General features: G+C 43.3%; 1 protein-coding gene across 1 annotated transcript in view; it reads right to left on the bottom strand.

Annotated features, from left to right (window-relative positions):
- LOC309553561 (uncharacterized protein) overlaps positions 1 to 19,262 on the bottom strand; it is a 309,714-nt gene that overhangs the window by 26,943 nt on the left and 263,509 nt on the right. Inside the window, exons 35-48 of the mRNA XM_082254829.1 lie at positions 17,474 to 17,527; positions 17,074 to 17,127; positions 16,053 to 16,106; positions 14,783 to 14,890; positions 12,990 to 13,079; positions 12,791 to 12,844; positions 11,436 to 11,543; positions 10,725 to 10,832; positions 10,584 to 10,637; positions 9,746 to 9,799; positions 5,517 to 5,624; positions 5,091 to 5,144; positions 4,955 to 5,008; positions 4,822 to 4,875 (exon numbers count right to left, since the gene is read on the bottom strand). Coding sequence (XP_082110955.1) covers positions 4,822 to 4,875; positions 4,955 to 5,008; positions 5,091 to 5,144; positions 5,517 to 5,624; positions 9,746 to 9,799; positions 10,584 to 10,637; positions 10,725 to 10,832; positions 11,436 to 11,543; positions 12,791 to 12,844; positions 12,990 to 13,079; positions 14,783 to 14,890; positions 16,053 to 16,106; positions 17,074 to 17,127; positions 17,474 to 17,527 — 1,008 coding nt within the window. The remainder of the gene's footprint in view (positions 1 to 4,821; positions 4,876 to 4,954; positions 5,009 to 5,090; positions 5,145 to 5,516; positions 5,625 to 9,745; positions 9,800 to 10,583; positions 10,638 to 10,724; positions 10,833 to 11,435; positions 11,544 to 12,790; positions 12,845 to 12,989; positions 13,080 to 14,782; positions 14,891 to 16,052; positions 16,107 to 17,073; positions 17,128 to 17,473; positions 17,528 to 19,262) is intronic.

Raw genomic sequence — 19,262 nt, 5'->3', positions numbered from 1 at the left:
CCCTGTGCCGTGAACGGCGGCTCCCTCACACGACTAAAAAGGAATTTAGTCACAAATGCCTCTTTTGGCTGAATGGGCAGAAATTCAAGGAAATTGCAGGAAAGAAGTTTGCTCAATTCCCCCATCAACACAGACAGTGTTGATGTGGGATTCCAACCTCCTGGGCCATTGTCTTCTCCCAGCAGGGATGGCTCCCCCCCCCCCCTTGCGGGGGAGGACAGTGAATATTGCTAGCAGCTATAGGAGCCGTTAGCGATAATCGCGGGTAAAACCTGGCATGCTGGTTGTACATTCAGCCTGCCAATACTGTACACCGTTCAAAGATTTGAACCGTGTATAGCTTGCCCAACCCATGAAAACTTGAAACAATGCAGCCAAGGCTAAACAATCTATGGAATATCCTAAACATTTAAAGGACATACATAGTTTCAAGGGTCGTACACTTGGGCTGAATATCGGGCGGCATCGACCGGATCGATAGAAACTGGCTGACATTCTGTTTTCTGGTCCAACAGAAGTCGGCCATTCTGCCAGCTTTTGTCGTAGGGGCATGAACGGAAAAGGTCTGCCAATCGGTGGGGGTGCAGTCCCCCTGTCAGTACACAATAGCTTAGCGGACGAGATCGCTGTACTAACATTGGATTGTTAGCACAGTAGCTCCTCCTGAGCTTTGGATCGGCTTTGATCAGCTCTCTGATATGGTAACCTTGAAGCAATGATCTGACATCACTTCCAGTTTACCTGGATGTTAACTTCGCCATTTTTAAAAAAATCTACAGCATCTGATCTTGGTGTTTTGAATGCTTTTAAGGGCAGAGGAGGGATTTGGGGTCTACAAACCCTCATGGTGGTATGAAATGGGATGTGTGGCAGCAGTGGTGATAAGGGGATGGGATCAGTGGCAATAGTGGTAGAGGGATGGGATGAGTGGCAGCGGTAGTGGTGATGGGATGAGATGGGATGAGTGGCAGCTGTGGTGGTGAGGGGATGGAATCAGTGGCAGCGGTGGTGGGGGGAAGGTATTATTGGCAGCAGGGGTGGGGGAGGGGGGAATGGGATCAGTGGTGGGGGGGTAGGATGTGATGAGTGGCAGCAGTGGTGGGGGAGGTGGGGATGGGATCAATGATGGTGGGATGGGATAGGTGGCAGCGGTGGTGGGATGGGAAGAGATGGGTGGCAGCGGTGGTCTGGGGGTGGGATGGGATGAGTGGCAGCATGGATGGGATGGAATTATTGGCAGCAAGGATGGGATGGGATGAGTGGCAGCACGGATGGGATAAGTGGCAGCAAGGATGGAATGGTATTGGATGGTTTGATTGGCAGCAGGGATGGGACGGGAAGAGTGGCAGCAGGGATGGGATGGGATGAGTGGCAGCAGGGATGGGATGAGCGGCAGCAGGGATGGGATGGGATGAGTGGCAGAAGGGATGGGATGAGTGGCAGCAGGCAGGGCCGGCGCTACCGCTAGGTGAACAAGGCAGCAGCCTAGGGCGCACTGCCGCCTAGGGCACAGCCATACCTCCCACTCCCAAGCGTCCCTGATTCACCGGGATCGTCCCCGGCGAATCAGGGCTGAGTCCCGGAATGCTCGCAGTGGTGCGGGCGGCTTGGTTCCTGCACGCCGACTGCGAGTTACACACACACGGCAGTTGGTCTCTCTCCCCAGCAGCCTGTGTCAGTGCAGAGAGCAGAGACGAGCACTGAACCTGCCCCTCCCCCTTCCTGTGTGTTTCCTGTACACAGAGGAGAGAAGGCGGGCAGCAGCTCTTCACTCTCTGCAACAGCGCCGCTCCGATCTGAGGTCTGTGATGATTATAACTAATACTAACTTGCAGGGGGGGGTGTATGGAGCTAGGGGGGTAGAGATGGGGGGGTGTGTGGAGATGGAGGGCTGTATGAAGCTGGGGGGGTGTATGTAGATGGAGGGGGTGTATGAAGCTGGGGGGGTGTATTAAGCTGGGGGGTGTATGAAGCTGGGGGGGTGTATGGAGATGGAGGGGTGTATGGAGATGGAGGGGTGTATGAAGCTGGGGGGGGGGTGTATGGAGATGGAGGGGTGTGTGAAGCTGGGGGGGTGTATGGAGATGGAGGGGTGTATGGAGATGGAGGGATGTGTGAAGCTGGGGGGGTGTGGAGATGGAGGGCTGTATGAAGCTGGGGGGGATGTATGAAGCTGGGGGGGTAGTATGGAGATGGAGGGGTGTATGAAGCTGGGGGGAGGGTGTATGGAGATGGGGGGATATATGTCATCTTCCTACCACCCCACCCCACCCCCTGACATCTTCATCCTCCTGTCATCTTCCTACCATCCCACCCCCTGACATCTTCATCCCCCCTGTCATCTTCCCACCATCCCACCCCCTGTCATCTTCATCTCCACTGTAATCTTCCTACCATCCCACCCCGTGTCATCTTCATCCCCCCTGTCATCTTCCTACCATCCCACCCCCTGTCATCTTCATCCCCCATCAGCTTCCCACCATCCCACCCCCTGTCATCTTCCTACCATCCCACCCCCTGTCATCTTCATCTCCACTGTCATCTTCCTACCATCCCACCCCGTGTCATCTTCATCCCCCCTGTCATCTACCTACCATCCCACCCCCTGTCATCTTCATCCCCCATCAGCTTCCCACCATCCCACCCCCTGTCATCTTCCTACCATCCCACCCCCTGTCATCTTCATCCCCCCTGTCATCTTCCTACCATCTCACCCCCTGTCATCTTCATCCCCCCAGTACCCCACTACCAGCTTCCTACCACCCAAGCCCCTTAAATTTTCTGGTGCACATCATATATGATGGACGCAGGGAAATTTTTTTTCTTCCACGGCACAAGGACATTTCTCCTACCAGTGAAACCACCAATGCAGGGAATTTCTTATTTCAGTGACACCGCAGATGCATTTCTACCCAAAACCCTGCTCACCCATAGTGCAGTGACCCTGTTTTTAAGATGTTTTCTTTTTGGGGGGGGGGGGGGCGCAAGCAGCTGGTCTTGCCTAGGGCGCAAAATAGTCTGGCACCGGCCCTGGCAGCAGGGATGGAATGGGATGAGTGGCAGCAGGGATGGGATGGGATTGGATGATTGGCAGCAGGGATGGGATATGTGGCAGCGGAGATGGGATGGGATAAGTGTCAGCAGGGATGAGATGGGATAAATGGCAGCAGAGATGGGATGGGAAGATTGGCAGCAGGGATGGGAGGGTATGGGATGGGATGGTCGGCAGCAGGGATAGGATGGGATTAGTGGCAGCAGGGTTGGGATGGGTGGCAGCAGGGATGGGGTGGGATGAGTGGCAGCAGGGATGAAATGGGATGCGATGAGTGGCAGCAGGGATGGAATGGGTGGCAGCAGGGATGGGATGAGTGGCAGCAGGGATGGGATGGGATGAGTAGCAGCGGGTATGGGATGGGATGGGTGGCAGCAGGGATGGGATGGGATGAGTGGCAGCAGGGATGGGATGGGATGAGTGGCAGCAGAGGTGAAAAAAAAATTAAGTACACCCCGCCCACCCGTGCTCGCGCACAAAGGTGAACACTGGCATTGGTTCCGTATGCGGCCAAACAGTGGTCGTCCCTGATTGTTATATGCAAACAAAAAGTGCCAGAGAAGGCCTGGTCTGGAAGTGGATAGGGATATCTCTGAAGTGCATGGCAGAAGCATTGTAATCAGGGTAGATAACATGTACCATACAGGGCATAACCATAACAAATGTACAAAATCTACTTGAAGTTGGTGACAGAGCAGACAGTTTGTATGGGATAGTCAACCCATTTTGTTCAGACTGATCGGTATTAGATATGTTTGGGAAAAAATGTATAGTTGAATGAGCTAAATATTACCATCTGGAGATACCAACAATTGGGAACACTAAATATTGTCCCAATCCTCAGCTGTTATAGACAGCATTAGTGTTTTTCACCTATCTTTATTCGCTAGTGGAGATTTGCCAAGTTTGGTGTGAAGCAATTGAAATGACCAGGTTGATATCAGTCCTTAGCCCCCTGAGATTTAATAAGCCCAAACAGGTTGTATTGCAATATTCAAATATCTAAGGCCTGAAACTGAATGGTTAAGGTGTGTTGCAGTTGTAAATAGTGCTAAAAAAAACCTTGGGAATGCAAATTTCCCCTGGAGCTAGGTTTAGGTGCACAACTGATTGTCGACATATACTGTATATCAACAATCAATCAATACTCCTCTGACCCTCCAAGCTGCAATGTCCTCCTGACTGAAGGTTAGCTAAGAGAGCATTGGATGACACAAAAGTAGTAAATTATCAGGAAGGTCCCCAGAGGGTGCAAATTTCCTAACTTTCGGCTAAAAAGACTTGGCTAGTCTAAGTATTGGAAGTTGATACTTGGCCACAACAAAGTTAGGGGCTTCCAAATAAATTAACAGCTGCTCAGTCAGAGGGATATAAGCTAGATGGACATTCACTTTGGTAGGGGTGCTTCAGTTGTCCAGCAAAGTAATATAGGCAAATAAAGATCACAGCCATGCCTGCCTCTTCTTTAGATCTTTGCAGAGTAGATAACTTCAGCTTACGTCTAGTGCTAGACCAGATAAACGAGGAAAATGATGAATGATGAATTCCTCGAAAAAAGAATCTAGGAACTACTTCTGCCCATATTGGATAAACATAAAACACTTGGTATAATTTTATTGATATTGATTTTGCCAGCTACTGAGAAAGGTAGTTTAACCCAAATTTTATAAGAAAATCTTTTTGAAGGCCATGAAACTCCTGTTGGTTATATCTCTGGTTAATATCACAAGTTAAATAATCAAGCAGACTTTCAAATAAGCTCCTCTTACCTTTTCTCCAAAAGCTCCTGGCTGGCCCAATCCTCCTGGATTTCCAGGAGGTCCCTAAAATATTAAATAATGGGTGGTCAGAGGTGGTGTAAACTTTATCTTATACTCCAGAACAGTTCACCAACTTACTTACATCACCACCGTTGGGACCCATGGGACCTCTAGGACCTGTTGTACCCGGTGGGCCCTGCAATGAAATGTATTTGTTAAACTTAGTTTAATTATACCTTTTTTCTAATTTAATATATCACATATAAAAGAACACACACCATTGGCCCAACATGTCCACTTTCTCCCTTCTCCCCTGGAGGTCCAGGCATACCCTAAAATGAGAGATAGCAAAGTTATTTTTAAGGTTATATATACTGTATTGGGTCACACTTAAAGGAATGCTATTCAAATAAACATATATAAATGCTATATAAAAATATGTAGTTACTGATTAATTTATCAATGATCTAAACTTAGCTTCTGTCTTTTGTTCCTCTAGAACACAATCTCACATTGAAATAAATATGTCACTTGCGTGTTACCACCAATCACCAAAAGTTTTTAAGATCTACAGTGGAATCAAATAAGACTTTTTTTTTAGCTTAAATTGTAGCAATTGTTTTAAACTTAGAATAAAAGTTATATTGAAATTGTACATGTCTTTAATTACATTTAAAACTGGTATTCATCATTTTTTGACACACCTGGAGTCCCCTGGGACCTGCTACACCAGTAAAGCCTCGAATTCCCTCATCTCCTTTTTGTCCTTGCATTCCTGGCTGACCTCTGCGACCGGGTTCTCCATCTTGACCCTGTGGAGGAAAAAAATGAATGTCCTCACTGATCAATGAACACTTCCAATAAGTACATTTTTGTGGATTTGATGTTCTCTTTAAAATGTAAATGACAAAAATATCTTCTGATGGTATATTGCTAATTTTTCACCTAGTTTCAAAAGTCTAAAAAGTATATCTTTGTTTTTCTCTGGTGGGATGAACTTTGCCCAATGCAGTCTGTTATGTCATAACAAATATAACAAATTTCCCGCTCACCTGCTCACATTTTGCGAGTGGAAAATGATTGAGGGCGAGTGTGGGGCTGCCTCGGGAGCCATTCCCCCAGCGGTCGCCAAGGGGAAGAGAGAAGAGCAGAAGAGGAAAGCCGGCCAGATCATCACAGAGCAGTGATTGTCCCGCTGTAACAGCTTTTATTTGAATTTGCGGGCGCTCGCCGTCACACACAGCCCCGCCTCCTGGCCCAGGTCCTTTGATAGACAGAACACCGGTCCAGTGCGGGGACATGTGACGTCTATCATAGCAGCTGATCCAAGAGGCGGGACTGTGTGTGATGGCGAGCGCCCATCAATTCAAGTGAAAGCTAATACAATGGGGTGATCCCTGCTCTGTGATTACCCAGCTGGCTTTCCTCTTACTCTCCTCTCTCTTCCCCTGCACTGGTCAGGCTGCATTGACGGGCACAGGTGAGGCTGCATCAAATAAATAAATAGTGTTGAGCAAATATATAAAATAGTTTAAAACTAGCAAAAAATATAAATAACTATACCATCAAAATTATATTCTCGCATAAATCTGATAAATGTCACATCAAAAACGTGCAATGATGCTCAACCTTTAAAGTGCAAATGCAATAATAGTGCAGACATAAATTTATATAAGTAATACTGTGCAAAACTGTATGAATGTGCAAATAATGCAAAAAAAGTCCAATAATTAATCCACGTGAATAATGGTGTTTAGAAACGTATAGTCCTAAAACAGTGAATCAGCCAACTGTGGGTGACTAGTGCTTCCCAGTGATGAGTGACCAGAGTGTCACAGTAAACTGCAAACCGTGCACCCCCTTGTGAGTGGGTGCTCACCTTAAAATATATACTTTGAAGCGTGTATATATACAAGAGATCCTAATGACCATCCATCCGGATCCTTATGGCTCCTCTCATCCAGGATAACCCAGGCTGGTTTATCGTATCACTTAATGCAGCAATATGTAAACAGAGAACTCACAATACTGCATGAAATCCTTAAAATTATCTTTATTAAAAAAAAGTAATTGATCTCACTCACATGTGTTGGTGCATAGCATGCACCTTTAAACGATCATGGCAATATAAGTAAACCATCCAGAGAAGATAAAATCGTGGTGGTATAGCAGGAGATGCCGCCCATGTCTGCCTGCAGCATGTATCTGTAGCGTGCACCGGCATTAGCATTGGTGAGGCTGCATTCATGGGCACTGGAGAGGGGGGATTGATGGGCACAGGTAAGGCTGCATTGATGGGCACAAATGAGGCTGAATTGATGGGCACAAATGAGGCTGAATTGATGGGCATTGATGGGCACTGATCAGGCTACATTGATGGGCACAGGTGAGGTTGCATTGATGGACACTGGTGAGGATGCATTCATGAGCACTGGTGAGGGGCATTGATGGGCACTGATGAGGCTGCATTGATGGGCACAGGTGGGGTTGCATTGATTTGGCACAGGTGAGGCTGCATTGAAGGGCTCTGGTGAGGCTGCATTAATGGGAACTGGTGAGGCTGCATTGATGGGCACTGATCAGGCTGCACTGATGAGGCTGCACAAATGGGCACTGATGAGGCTGCACGAATGGGCACTGGTGAGGTTTCACTGATGGGCACTGATGAGGCGGCACTGATAAGCTTCACTGATGATGCTGCATTGATGGGCACTAATAAGGCTGCACTGATGGGCACTGATAAAGTTTTTTTAATAGTTCTTTTTGTAACTTCTGCATTCATACATGAACATTTAACAGTGTAATTTCATGAGATAATTTATGAAGGCCTGGTTAGTAGCTCAGGACTTGGACTTTTGAGCCCTGTGTTATGGTACAGATAAATGTCAAGCAGATAGGACAACCAGCTGCTGACAGAGGTCCTAGTATGTTGGTCAGGTGTAATGTGATAGAAGTACTCTCACTCCAACCAGTCACAGATGCCTATGTGTATGAAGTCACTTAGAGACTGCACAGATACTAAGGGGAAAATGCAGTCTGGGAAGTTTATAAATGGCAGCACAACAATGTTATTTAAGAACCATGTGTATTTGAGAGAGAGGTATTTATATCTCGACTTAATTACAAGGAATTATGGCTAAAATAAACTAAATTTTGTTGATCCTACCAGTAGACCCTTAATTTGTTCAGGGTGACAACACTGTTATGCAGTGGAATTGCAAAAAAGCAGCGTTACCCTGTGGACAAGGCAGTCTAACACTTTAACCACTTGCCGAAAGCTATAAGTAAATATACTGTAAGTTGCAGCTTGCAAGTGGTATAACAGGGTGATGGCTGAAGCTATCAGACACAACCCCAGGATTTTTTTTTTCAGCCAGTGATTGGCTTTTGAATTAAAGCAGTCTGAGTGGCTAAATAGCCACTGGATCACTTTTTAGAAGCAACTGGAAGGATCACCCCCCTCCTTCCCCCACACGCAGGTGTTTCCCAAGCTAACCGTTTTTACAGGCGCGCTTGGGAAATGGTCTGACGGTTTGTACAGCTGGCCATAGAGTTGACCAGAGACCATATCGTCTGATCTTGGATGACCGGAGCGATGCCATGACGTCACTTCTGGTCTAAGGCACAAGTAAACAATTTTCTTTTTAAAACAAAAAATCAAAATTCTTTCTTTTTTTTTGCTCTTTTGCTTTTAAAGGTCCAGGAGAGGTTTGGGGTCCTATAGACAGGAACAGGACCTGCCATCCCTTTTTTCTATCAATGGAGGTCTACATTCCTTGTAATAGGAATAAAAGTGATAAAAAAAAATAATTAAAGGGACAGTGTAAAAAGCGCCCCCATCCCTATGTGCTCATGTTGTAAGTCCTGCATTCATATGTAAACGGTGTTCGCCCCACAAATGTGAGGTATCACCACAAACTTAAGCATGAGTACAATAATTCTAGCACTAGACCTCCTCTGTAACTCTAAACAGATAACCTGTAATCATTTTTAAAGAGTCACCCATAGAGATTTTTTAAGTATCGTAGTTTGTAACCATTCCACGAGCGTGCTCAATTTTAAAGTGTGACATGTTAGGTATTTATTTACTCTGCGTAACAGCATCTTTTATATTTGATCATTAAATGTATTAAAGTGTATTTTTTTCCAAAACAATTGCATTTGAAAAACTGCAATGATCGCCATTTATTCTCTAGGGCAGGGGTGTCAAACTGGCAGCCCTCCAGCTGTTGCAGAACTACAAGTACCATCATGCCTCTGCCTATGGGAGTCATACTTGTAACTGCAAAGCCTCATGGGACTTGTAGTTCCGCAACAGCTGGAGGGCCGCCAGTTTGACACCTCTGCTCTAGGGTCTCTGCTAAAAGAAAATATGTAATATTTGGGGGTTCTAAGTAATTTTTTTGCCAAAAATACTGAATTTTCTTGTAAACAAAAAGTGCCAGAAAAGGCTTGGTCTACTCTACCTTTTGCAAAAATGTAATCAATGCATCCATGTTAATAAAATGTATGATGTGCCTGCAGATCATTGTTATTGCGAACAATGCATATACAATGTGCATTTATAACATTTTTGCATTGAAGCCTGCAGAGCATTGCAAATGCAACTAGTGACTCTCAGGTGCAATGCACAGGCCATTCCATCCCATCCCATACCATCCCATCCCAGGTCTGTACCAAGATATGAACTTTCTGCTAAAGAGCTGAAGGAAGTAATCAATGGCAATGGACTACAAGTGTGGTGACATCAGTTTGCTTGTGTTCCATTGAGATCTACGAGTGTTTTTACATTTTATCATGATGAATGGGCTTCTTGAAGCCCTACTTGAAGCTGTTTCCTCACTAAATCTTAGGTTTATTAGTTGGTGGACTCTTAGTAAATGCAATAAACCAATGTATAAGGACAAAGCTGGTAGTTTTCCTGAATACTTACGGCTTGACCTGGGATTCCAATAGGACCTTGTATACCAGTAGGCCCCGGGGGTCCCTATGAAAGAGTAAAAAATAATGTATTACTTTTATATCCTTAGAAATAGTTATTGTAAATGTTTTCTGAATTGTCTATCAACAGCAGACACATCACATCTTACACATCACTCATCCATGTCTTCTCTAGTGTGCCACTCAAATTAGTTCACATCGCTCACTTATGCTATAAATCTAAAGCTCCTCTTGTGTTGCTTGCAACCATTTTCATTTATCACTTACAATCCCTGTTTTCCATTCCTGTCTACACTCTAATTCATTTCAAGTCCCCCTTGCAACTGTATCTCACAGCATTTATTATCACTTACTTAAAGCTGAAACCTTGAACGTTATTCTGAGCCTTATTTTTTCCCACACTGCTTCTTATGCTCATATTTATAGTTTTCTCACAGAGAATTTTATTCATTCAAAGCTCTGATCATGGCACATTCAAGGGCTTCCCTTTGACTTTTGCGCGCTTCTACATTATCTCTACCAAGACCTTTAGTCTTCTCTTCTTCCACTACTTTTATTTATTGTCTATTGTCTCCACCATAATTTTCCTAAAGTACCTTCACAGTAAGTTTCTTCCACGAATGTCATATCAATCCTGTACAGGCCACCTATGACACTTATTTACATGACTCCACTTTAAGTCTGGTCCATGGTCTGCCATGGCTCTCTCCTGTCTATCATTCACAGTCCCTTTTGTGACTTTAATGTATACTGTCTCTAGTTTACACAGATAAGTGGTTAATAGATCTATGTCACTTTCCTAGGTTTAGTAGAAGAAATTTGATTCTTACTTTTTCTCCTTTGTCACCTTTGCTTCCTTTTTGCCCAGGACCTCCAACCTCTCCCTAAATATAAGGGGAAGATCAAAAGAAGATCAGTGATGCAATAAATGAGTCCAGCGCACAAAAAAACCTGTTTAGTATAAGTGATACCTTATCTCCATCATCTCCAGCTGGCCCTGGAGGCCCAGCGGGTCCTGGTGGTCCAAGGCTACCCTGTGCACCATCTTGGCCAGCTACTCCAACGGGTCCTTTTTCACCCTGTTTAATTATAACAGTTTTTATTTACAAAGGAAAAAATTATATGTTGTCAATTAAAGAAAATGTATTACACATATGCAGTTATGTTTAAGTAGGCTAGATCAATACTTTACAGAAGAGCACCTATGAAATATTGGGGAATTAGTGAGATCACCAAGGCAACATACACGGTGGGACCACAACAAGAGTTTTACCACTGACTCCTAGTAGGATAAAAGTACTAATACTGGTCCAAAACCCGAAATAGTTTGCACAATGTTGAATTGTGCCACATATTTTTATGGACAAGCTCTTAGTCTTCCAGCCTTATACATTTTTTTGCCAAGCTAAGTTGCAACCAAAATGTTTCTTATAGATAGTCATTTTTCAAATGCATCAGATAGTTGAACAATGCATTCACATAATGTTGCTCACACCTTAACCATCATCAAGCAGGAATATGATTCAAATAATATGGAGACTAGACACCAGTTCAGCTGCAATTCAGGTGTAGGTATTGGTACTTAAAGGACCCTGGTCCTACCATTAACATTACAGTTCCAATAATAGTTATTTGTAGTTATAAAAGTATGCATATTGATTTAACTCTACTCTTTTACTTACCGGATTTCCCTTCTCTCCTGCTGGTCCGGGAGGTCCTTGTGACCCAGGACGACCTGGAAGACCAATTCCTCCAGCTGATCCAGGAGGACCCCTCTCTCCTGTAGGCCCCTATGAAGAATGTAAGGTGACAATTTTAAAGAGATGCTTGAGGTTACATAAAAAGGATTGGGAAATCCATGGAAGTTATAGGAAGTACCAAGAGGGATGGTTATCTAGACAAAAGACGATAAAATAAACAGTAGGTAACAAAAAGTCAGTGACCAGTTTTTTCCTATACCTGCTGGGAAACAGCAAGTTATATGGCTGTACCTCAATACCAGCAGCATGCAGGCATGGCCAAAATGTTGTACATCCAAACTTTAGGACTGGGAAGATGCATGATCTCAACAAGGAGGAGTGTTTGTTGGTCAGAACAAATCTTAGAAATGAATGACTTTTCAAGTACACAGAGAATGGTGCAAACCCCCCCCCCCCCCAAAAAAAAAAAAAACATCCAATGAGCAAAACCTCAGTGTAAAAATGCCTTGTTTTCGACAGGACAAATTTCTTTAAGCAAAAAGTCAGTCTGCATTTCAGGAATCTTCTCTAAAGCAATGGTATGCAAAATAGCATCTTGGAATCCACAACACATTGAAACTGAACAGGTCTGAACATCAGAAGACCAGACTGGGTTCTCCAACTGCCTGGCTAAACTCCTGCATACCAGGAGTGGTGAGCTGAATATCTGTGCTTATCTCACACAGTTGATGCCATAGAGACTGCTCCTTGTTTAACAGCCCATCAGCCATTTGTTGTACACTCTTAAAGGGCAGCTACACGTGCACCATCTTACAGAAGAGCCCCAACAATACCTGGCTAATATTGGCAATTAGGTGCCACGTACTTATAGTCACCTACAGGGGTACCGCTTTTCCACTGATGCATACATCCACCCACTATTTGGGGCTGTTTGTGTAGTGTGCACTTGAGGGCCTTTATTTTTTTGGGTTAGTTGATGTCAATACCCTTATTCCAGTTTCCACCAGGTATAATTTGGTTTAGCATCACCAGAGTTCAACTGTCTTCACATTATCTAGTACAGCATCTTAAACCTGTTTGATTGCCTATTTGTTGTTTCATGCATTGTTTAACTGCCTTGCCATAATATATCCTTTCAGTCTATCATCCAGTTGCTTGTGGCCTGTTTTCTGTGCATTAAAATACAGTGGTAGCATACTACCTTTTAAGTTATACAGGTGTGTCAGTGGGGTCCAAGAAGCTTAAAGAGTCATGGCAGAACAGAGAACCCATCATATCCATCGCCTTCTACAGGGGTTAGCAATACATTACTATTACACCGATTCGGGAAAACTTACCACTGCACCTGCTGAACCTACTGGACCTTCTCCACCTTTTAGCCCAGCTGGACCCTATAATTGACAGAGTGACAAAAATAATTATTACACAGAGTATAATGTGCTTCTACACTGTACAAGGAACTATAAATAATTTCTTATTGGTTACAAGGTTTTAGAGCACATTATTTAAACCTAGGTGTGAGATGTAAAAACTTACTGCTTCCCCTGCGATTCCTCTTGCGCCTGGAAACCCTCGAAGCCCTTGAGGTCCAGCTTTACCTGAGTTGCCGGAAGAACCTGGATCTCCCTGTCATAAAATAACATTTATTGTTTTATTAACACTGACATATAGAACAGCAAATTTTAACAGCAATAAGTGAACAAAATAAATCCAGTAAACTTTGGATCCATAAAAGAGAACATGTAGGTCCACAATATTTGATTGGGAAATGATGGTCTGACAGCTGAAGCAACTAGTGGAATGGATAGGGACTTCAAAGTACCTCATTACATCCACTGAATGCCATCCATACATATATGAAGGTGGGAAGACAATCTTACATCAGTTTAGATTAGAAAACAGAAAGGAAACCTTCCTCACAAACGTTATCTCACTTGCTTGCCGCAGTCTGCTTTATCCCACAAATGGGCTAACACTCATATAATAGTAGCCGCAAGTTGTGCAATTTTTTGCTTTTTGATGATCCAACCACCCTCAGACAACAATACATTTATGTCTACTGATAAGGCAGAAACATAAAGTGACCAGTCTTTGTGCTGCTATATCGGAGAGCAGGGAGGACTGAGATACTTTTTTACTGGGAGGCAAAGACTGCAAACTAGCCCTTTCATAGTAGGGCCAGATTTCTGTGGACTAAATAAAGTGTACAATGCAATGTGTGACTGGTCAAGGGGAAAAGTGGGTGGTACTAAATTACATGGTTTATTGTGACACACAACAATTCTCCAACATTGGCTTCCTTTGTGGCTCTAAGTGTTTGGTCACATGACATCTCAGAGTTGCAAAGCAAGTTGGTGTTGGAAGACTTCCCTCTACCAGGTGCTGTAAACACAGGTCAGAAAAGGTAGCAGATAGCTAACCAATGAACAGCAATTGTCTATGACTGTGGGTCCCACTCTGATTGATGTCTAAAAGGTGACTTTTGTCAGGGCCACCAGTCCAAAATATATTTTAATTCCTGGCCAGAAGGTAAGTGCCACCATTTTGGGATTTTCATTCACTTTCGGTGATAACAGTAAACAGGACAAATTCCTTAATGGGTGAACAGACAAATAAAAACATGAGAAATGTTCCAATCTCTCTCCACTCTATCCAAAATGAAAACATGTTTTTTTGCTTTTAGTTATACCTATACAAAGCCTTTTTGGTTATACTTCTCTTCTGGATCACAGGAGTGCACTTACTTCTGCTCTTCTTTGACCCAAAATCAGCTGACAGTGGGCTAAAGCCTGCTGTTAGCTGACATCATTGAGCTGCTGCAGGCTCTGATAGGATCCCAACTATATTGTTGGGATCCACCCAGTTGCCTTGACATCTTGCTCTGGCTCTCAGCGAATGGCTGGGAACGGAAGTCAGCTGCTCCCACACCCTCCCTACCCTGGAGCTCCAATGAGCACCGGAGGGGCAGAGTGGAGAGTGGTGACTGATAGTCATCGCTCTCAGGTCCGAGAAGACCGAGAGCTGAGCTATCAGTGGTCATGTGATCACTCAGTTCTTGGGCTTAGAGCTGGCAGGGGATAGCTGCAGCATCAGACTGGAGATGAGTATGTATGTTTGTTTATTTTTTAAATACCCATACATCCCCTTTAACACTCTTCATATGGCATATTCTGGCATATTCCGGCAAATTAATGTTTATTTTGTAGCCAATGTAACATGATTCAAATGGCATAAATAACAATGTATCTACATACATGCTGTGTTTTGAGAAAGATTTGCTTGAAAAAATGTGTGGACATTACATTCCAGTCCAACACATTTTACCATACCTTAGCTCCTTCCCTTCCGGCTGCGCCTGGCAATCCATGTTCTCCTGGAGATCCTGGTGACCCCGGATGACCTCGTTCTCCCATTGGACCAGTCTCACCTGAGTTTCCCTGGACAAAATTAAACAAATACTTTTAGATCAGATGCTTTCAGAAGAGAAGCATTGATGTGTAATTACATAAACATTTGTATTTACTTCCAATTAATCTTAAAGTGGTTGTAAACCCCAAACAGGAAATATGAACAAAGCATATCCCTCTAGAGTGTGTACTTGTCTTAATTCGGAGCACTAATTACCTGTCTTCTGTTTTGTACCTCTGCTATCAGCAAAAATCACTTTCGACAAGTTTTCCTAACACCATAAGAAAAAAGGTGTCAGGGGAGGGATCTCCAGCTGATTGACAGCCTCAGCTCTGTTCCTGTGTGCCGTGTGAAGGGGGTGTGTCCCTTCCCTCCAATCAGCTCTTAGAGCTCTCCTCACTAAGCTTTGCAAAGTGTGACTTTAGCTCCTTGCCCCATTTTTGGCAGCTCTGACAAGCTTTAAATATTCATCACTTTGAAAGGATGAAGATGAGAGAAGACTGCAGATAAACAGCTGCAACTTAGGTAGGAGGATTTAACTCATCTCTGTGTACCACCTGAGGCTAGTCACTTCACTGGATATATATGGTATTAGGGTTTACAATCACTTTAATATGCTGTATTTTGATTTGTCTTGCTTTTAAAATACACAAATGACTGTAGATAGGTTTTCTCAGGCCTGATAAGTAAAGCAAGGCAAGGAGCACTGTGTACAATCCTATTACTTACAGTATGTATCCAATCAGAATTTTACTTTGATTGAGCTGACTTCAATACCAAAATTTGACTGGCTAATGCACAAGCCTACCCTCATATTATTCCAGCTGAAATCAGAATTGTTTTTTTATTGAGATAGCCTCAATACTGAAATTTGACTGGCTAATGCTCCCACCTGCCCTCATATTATTCCAGCTTTCACCTCTCAATCACAATGACACTGTATCAGTGAATTGCTGGAGCAGTGAGAGAAGGAGATTGCTCGATGTAAAGATTGAAACAGCCACTCTCCACCCATAAACACATGACAATGCTGAGTGGAGCTCTTCATTAAGGGCTGTAGATTGAGGATTCACATTCCCCGTGTAAATTATTTCAGTTCAAAAGTACCTAATATAGGAATATGTATTCCTTAATACATAGTGTATGTGAAACACAGTGCATAACACTCCCATAAATTAATGCAAGACATACCTGTGGTCCAACAACCCCAGTTGGTCCCGGAAGACCTGTTTTGCCTTGAAAACCCTAGAATGCAAAGATAAAATGTATCAATATCTGTCAGAATAGTATTCAGTTTTAGAATTTAAATTGAGGAGTAGCTACAAATGTGGCTGTTCTTTGCCAGACCTAACACAGGAGCTATTGAAATCATGTGTCTATAATGCCAGGCCTGATACAGGAACAATGGAAGACATGTATAATCAATGCCAGGCCTAACACAAGACCATGGAAGTCATGTGTGTTTAATGCCTGGACTGACACAGGATCATAAAAGTCATGTGTGTTCATTGTCAGGCCTAACACAAGACCATGGAAGTCATGTGTGTTCATTGCCAGGCCTAACACAAGACCATGGAAGTCATGTGTGTTCATTGCCAGGCCTAACACAAGGACATGGAAGTCATGTGAGTTCAATGACGGGCCTAACACAAGACAAAGGAAGTCATGTGTGTTCAATGCCAAGCCTAATACAAAACCATGGAAGTCATGTGAGTTCAATGACAGGCCTAACATAAGACCAAGAAAGTCATGTGAGTTCAATGACAGGCCTAACACAAGACCATGGAAGTCATGTGAGTTCAATGACAGGCCTAACACAAGACCAAGAAAGTCATGTGAGTTAAATGCCAAGCCTAACACAAGACCATGGAAGTCATGTGAGTTCAATGACAGGCCTAACACAAGACCAAGAAAGTCATGTGAGTTAAATGCCAAGCCTAACACAAGACCATGGAAGTCATGTGTGTTCAATGCCAGAACTGACATAAGACCACGGATGTCATGTGTGTTCTCTTCCAGGCCTGACACAGGAGCCATGGAAGACATGTATATTCAATGCCAGGCCTGACACAAGGTAATGGAAGTTATGTGTGTTCAATTCCAAGCCTGATGCAGTAGCTATGGAAGTCACGTGAGTTCATTGTCAAGACTGAAACAGCCTAGGCTATACTAAGACATGTTTAAGTTACTATAGATGAAGCAACAATCTTACTGGCTCTCCTCGCGTGCCTGCATGTCCAGGTAGCCCATCCTTCCCCGGGGGTCCCTGTAAAAGAAATATAAAGTCAGATCATAGGGATAGACATTAATGTAGCAATACAATAACTTGGGGATAATGATCAAACCGCACTGAATAATGATACTGAGTATATATACACTGTTAATGATCCCACCGCAAAGTATAATGATATCGAGTGATACACTGATAATGATCACACTGCACCATGTAATGAGTATATATACATCCATAATGTTCACACCACATGGTAAATAAATGCACAGTATTGCATAATATATTGTGACTGACAGGAATTTGTGCATAATCATAAAAAATAAGCCAACAATTACAGAATAAAAAACTGTTAGCTACAATTAATAAACAATGAACTTACATTGGGTCCTTTTGGGCCTGCAAATCCAACTGGCCCTTGGGCGCCCATCGGTCCCTGCAATTAAAGATAAGAAACTAAAATGGTGACATCTTTAAAAAAAATGTGCTATAGGATATGATGACCCTAGAAAAAAAAAAAACAATAGAACACTAAAAAAAAAAAAAAAACATGATTTAATGAGATTATTGAACAAAAAATAATTTTCTCCAACTGGCATAAGACTAAATGTTTGGGTCAGGAGATGATCACATTTCTGTGGATAGCCAATGACTTGTGCAGATGTTTCTCTGCCAGTCAGATGTTCTGACCTCCTCCTTATGTCTTTGGGTTTCTTATGGTTGAGTGTTCCAAGACATTTTAAAAAACTTCTTGGTAATTGGTAAAAAATAATAACAGCGGATAAGATGTCTACTCTTTTTACCCTATCAATGGATTTAAAGTGGAGTTCCACCCAAACAAAATGTTTTAACAAAAAATACCCCTAGGACAGTCAGGGCTAGTGCATTTAAGCAACAATAGCCTCTGAACTGTCCCCTGTTTAGCTTACCTGTAAGAAGAAAAACTTACCTTGAATATTTCTTGTCCAGCGCTGCTATCTACATTGTGGGCAGCTGAAGCCGTAGCGTCCCTCTTCATTCCCTCTTCCGTGATGTCGGAGTCCCAGAATGCCCTGCTCGTCACTTCAGGGGCAAGCGCATCATCCTGCAGCTGGTTCTGAGCATACCCAGAAGCTGTTCTAATTGATTCAGCAGGGAATGACTCACCTGCATCGGAAAGTGACGAGTGACACCGGTGCAGGCACATTGACTCCTGGGATTGATGATGCTCATCTCCCAGGAGTCAATGCAAAGGAGGAAGTGACGTCGGGGGGCCGCAGCCGTAGCCACAGGAGGAGGAATTGGAAGGAAGGTAAGTTAATTTTCAGGAAAAATAAGGTAAGTGAAACAAAAAAAAAATGAATTATTCAATTCTTTTTCAGGATGTTTTAATGTAATCGATGGAGCAAAGTGTAAAAATAGGGTGGAACTCTGCTTTAATAATAAATCTGTGAGCATATAAAATGAAGGGGCCAGCTTGCTTTCTGAAGTCTTACTCAAATCAAATTTTTTTTTTAAAGTTTAAGGCAGAAGTAAACCTTTAAAACTAAAAATTGCCAGCACATATGGTCTTTTGGTAGAAGAGAATGTATAAGTCTTTTTGTCAAAATTTTTTTTCTAAATTACTTGCTATCAAAACCTGTACACTGACTGCAGCATATTTGCAAAACAGTGCACATTTCCTGCCTCTCACAGATGCTGGAAATGGAGCCAGGTGCCAACTAAGATAATATAACTCCAACACTTATGAGTGCGAGTGACATCAGTAGTGCCTGCTCAATTGGCAAAGCAAGAGGACAGCAAACCTGTAAAAAATTGAAAATAATTTGGCACTGGTGGGGACAGAATGGATGTGGGGAGCTTAAAGGTCACAACATCAGAAGAGAGGAGACCCGTAGGTAATGAAGTCGAAATGTGCAAGTATGCAGTGGCCGAAAAATTGGCCTTGGTTCTGCTTCCCCAACGCTTTGCAGCGTCCCTTCATTCATGACTATGTCCAACCAACTGATTTTCATGACTATGTCCATCCACAATTCAGATCTTGTGATCTTCTATTTTAGAGACATTGTGAGAAAATATTTCTACGTCATACTTGAGAACAGAACAGGCCTGCGTTTGTAAGAATATTTTCTTTGTGCTTAGAGGGAGATGGTTTATCATCCATCAGCACTTTACGTCTCCAAAAACGTTGG

Source organism: Pelophylax lessonae, assembly GCF_965119305.1.
Source record: "Pelophylax lessonae genome assembly, chromosome: 4".
In the NCBI taxonomy this organism is placed as follows: Eukaryota; Metazoa; Chordata; class Amphibia; order Anura; family Ranidae; genus Pelophylax; species Pelophylax lessonae.
The sequence above is the reverse complement of the archived record's forward strand: the minus strand, read 5'-3'. Positions and strand labels throughout refer to the sequence as shown.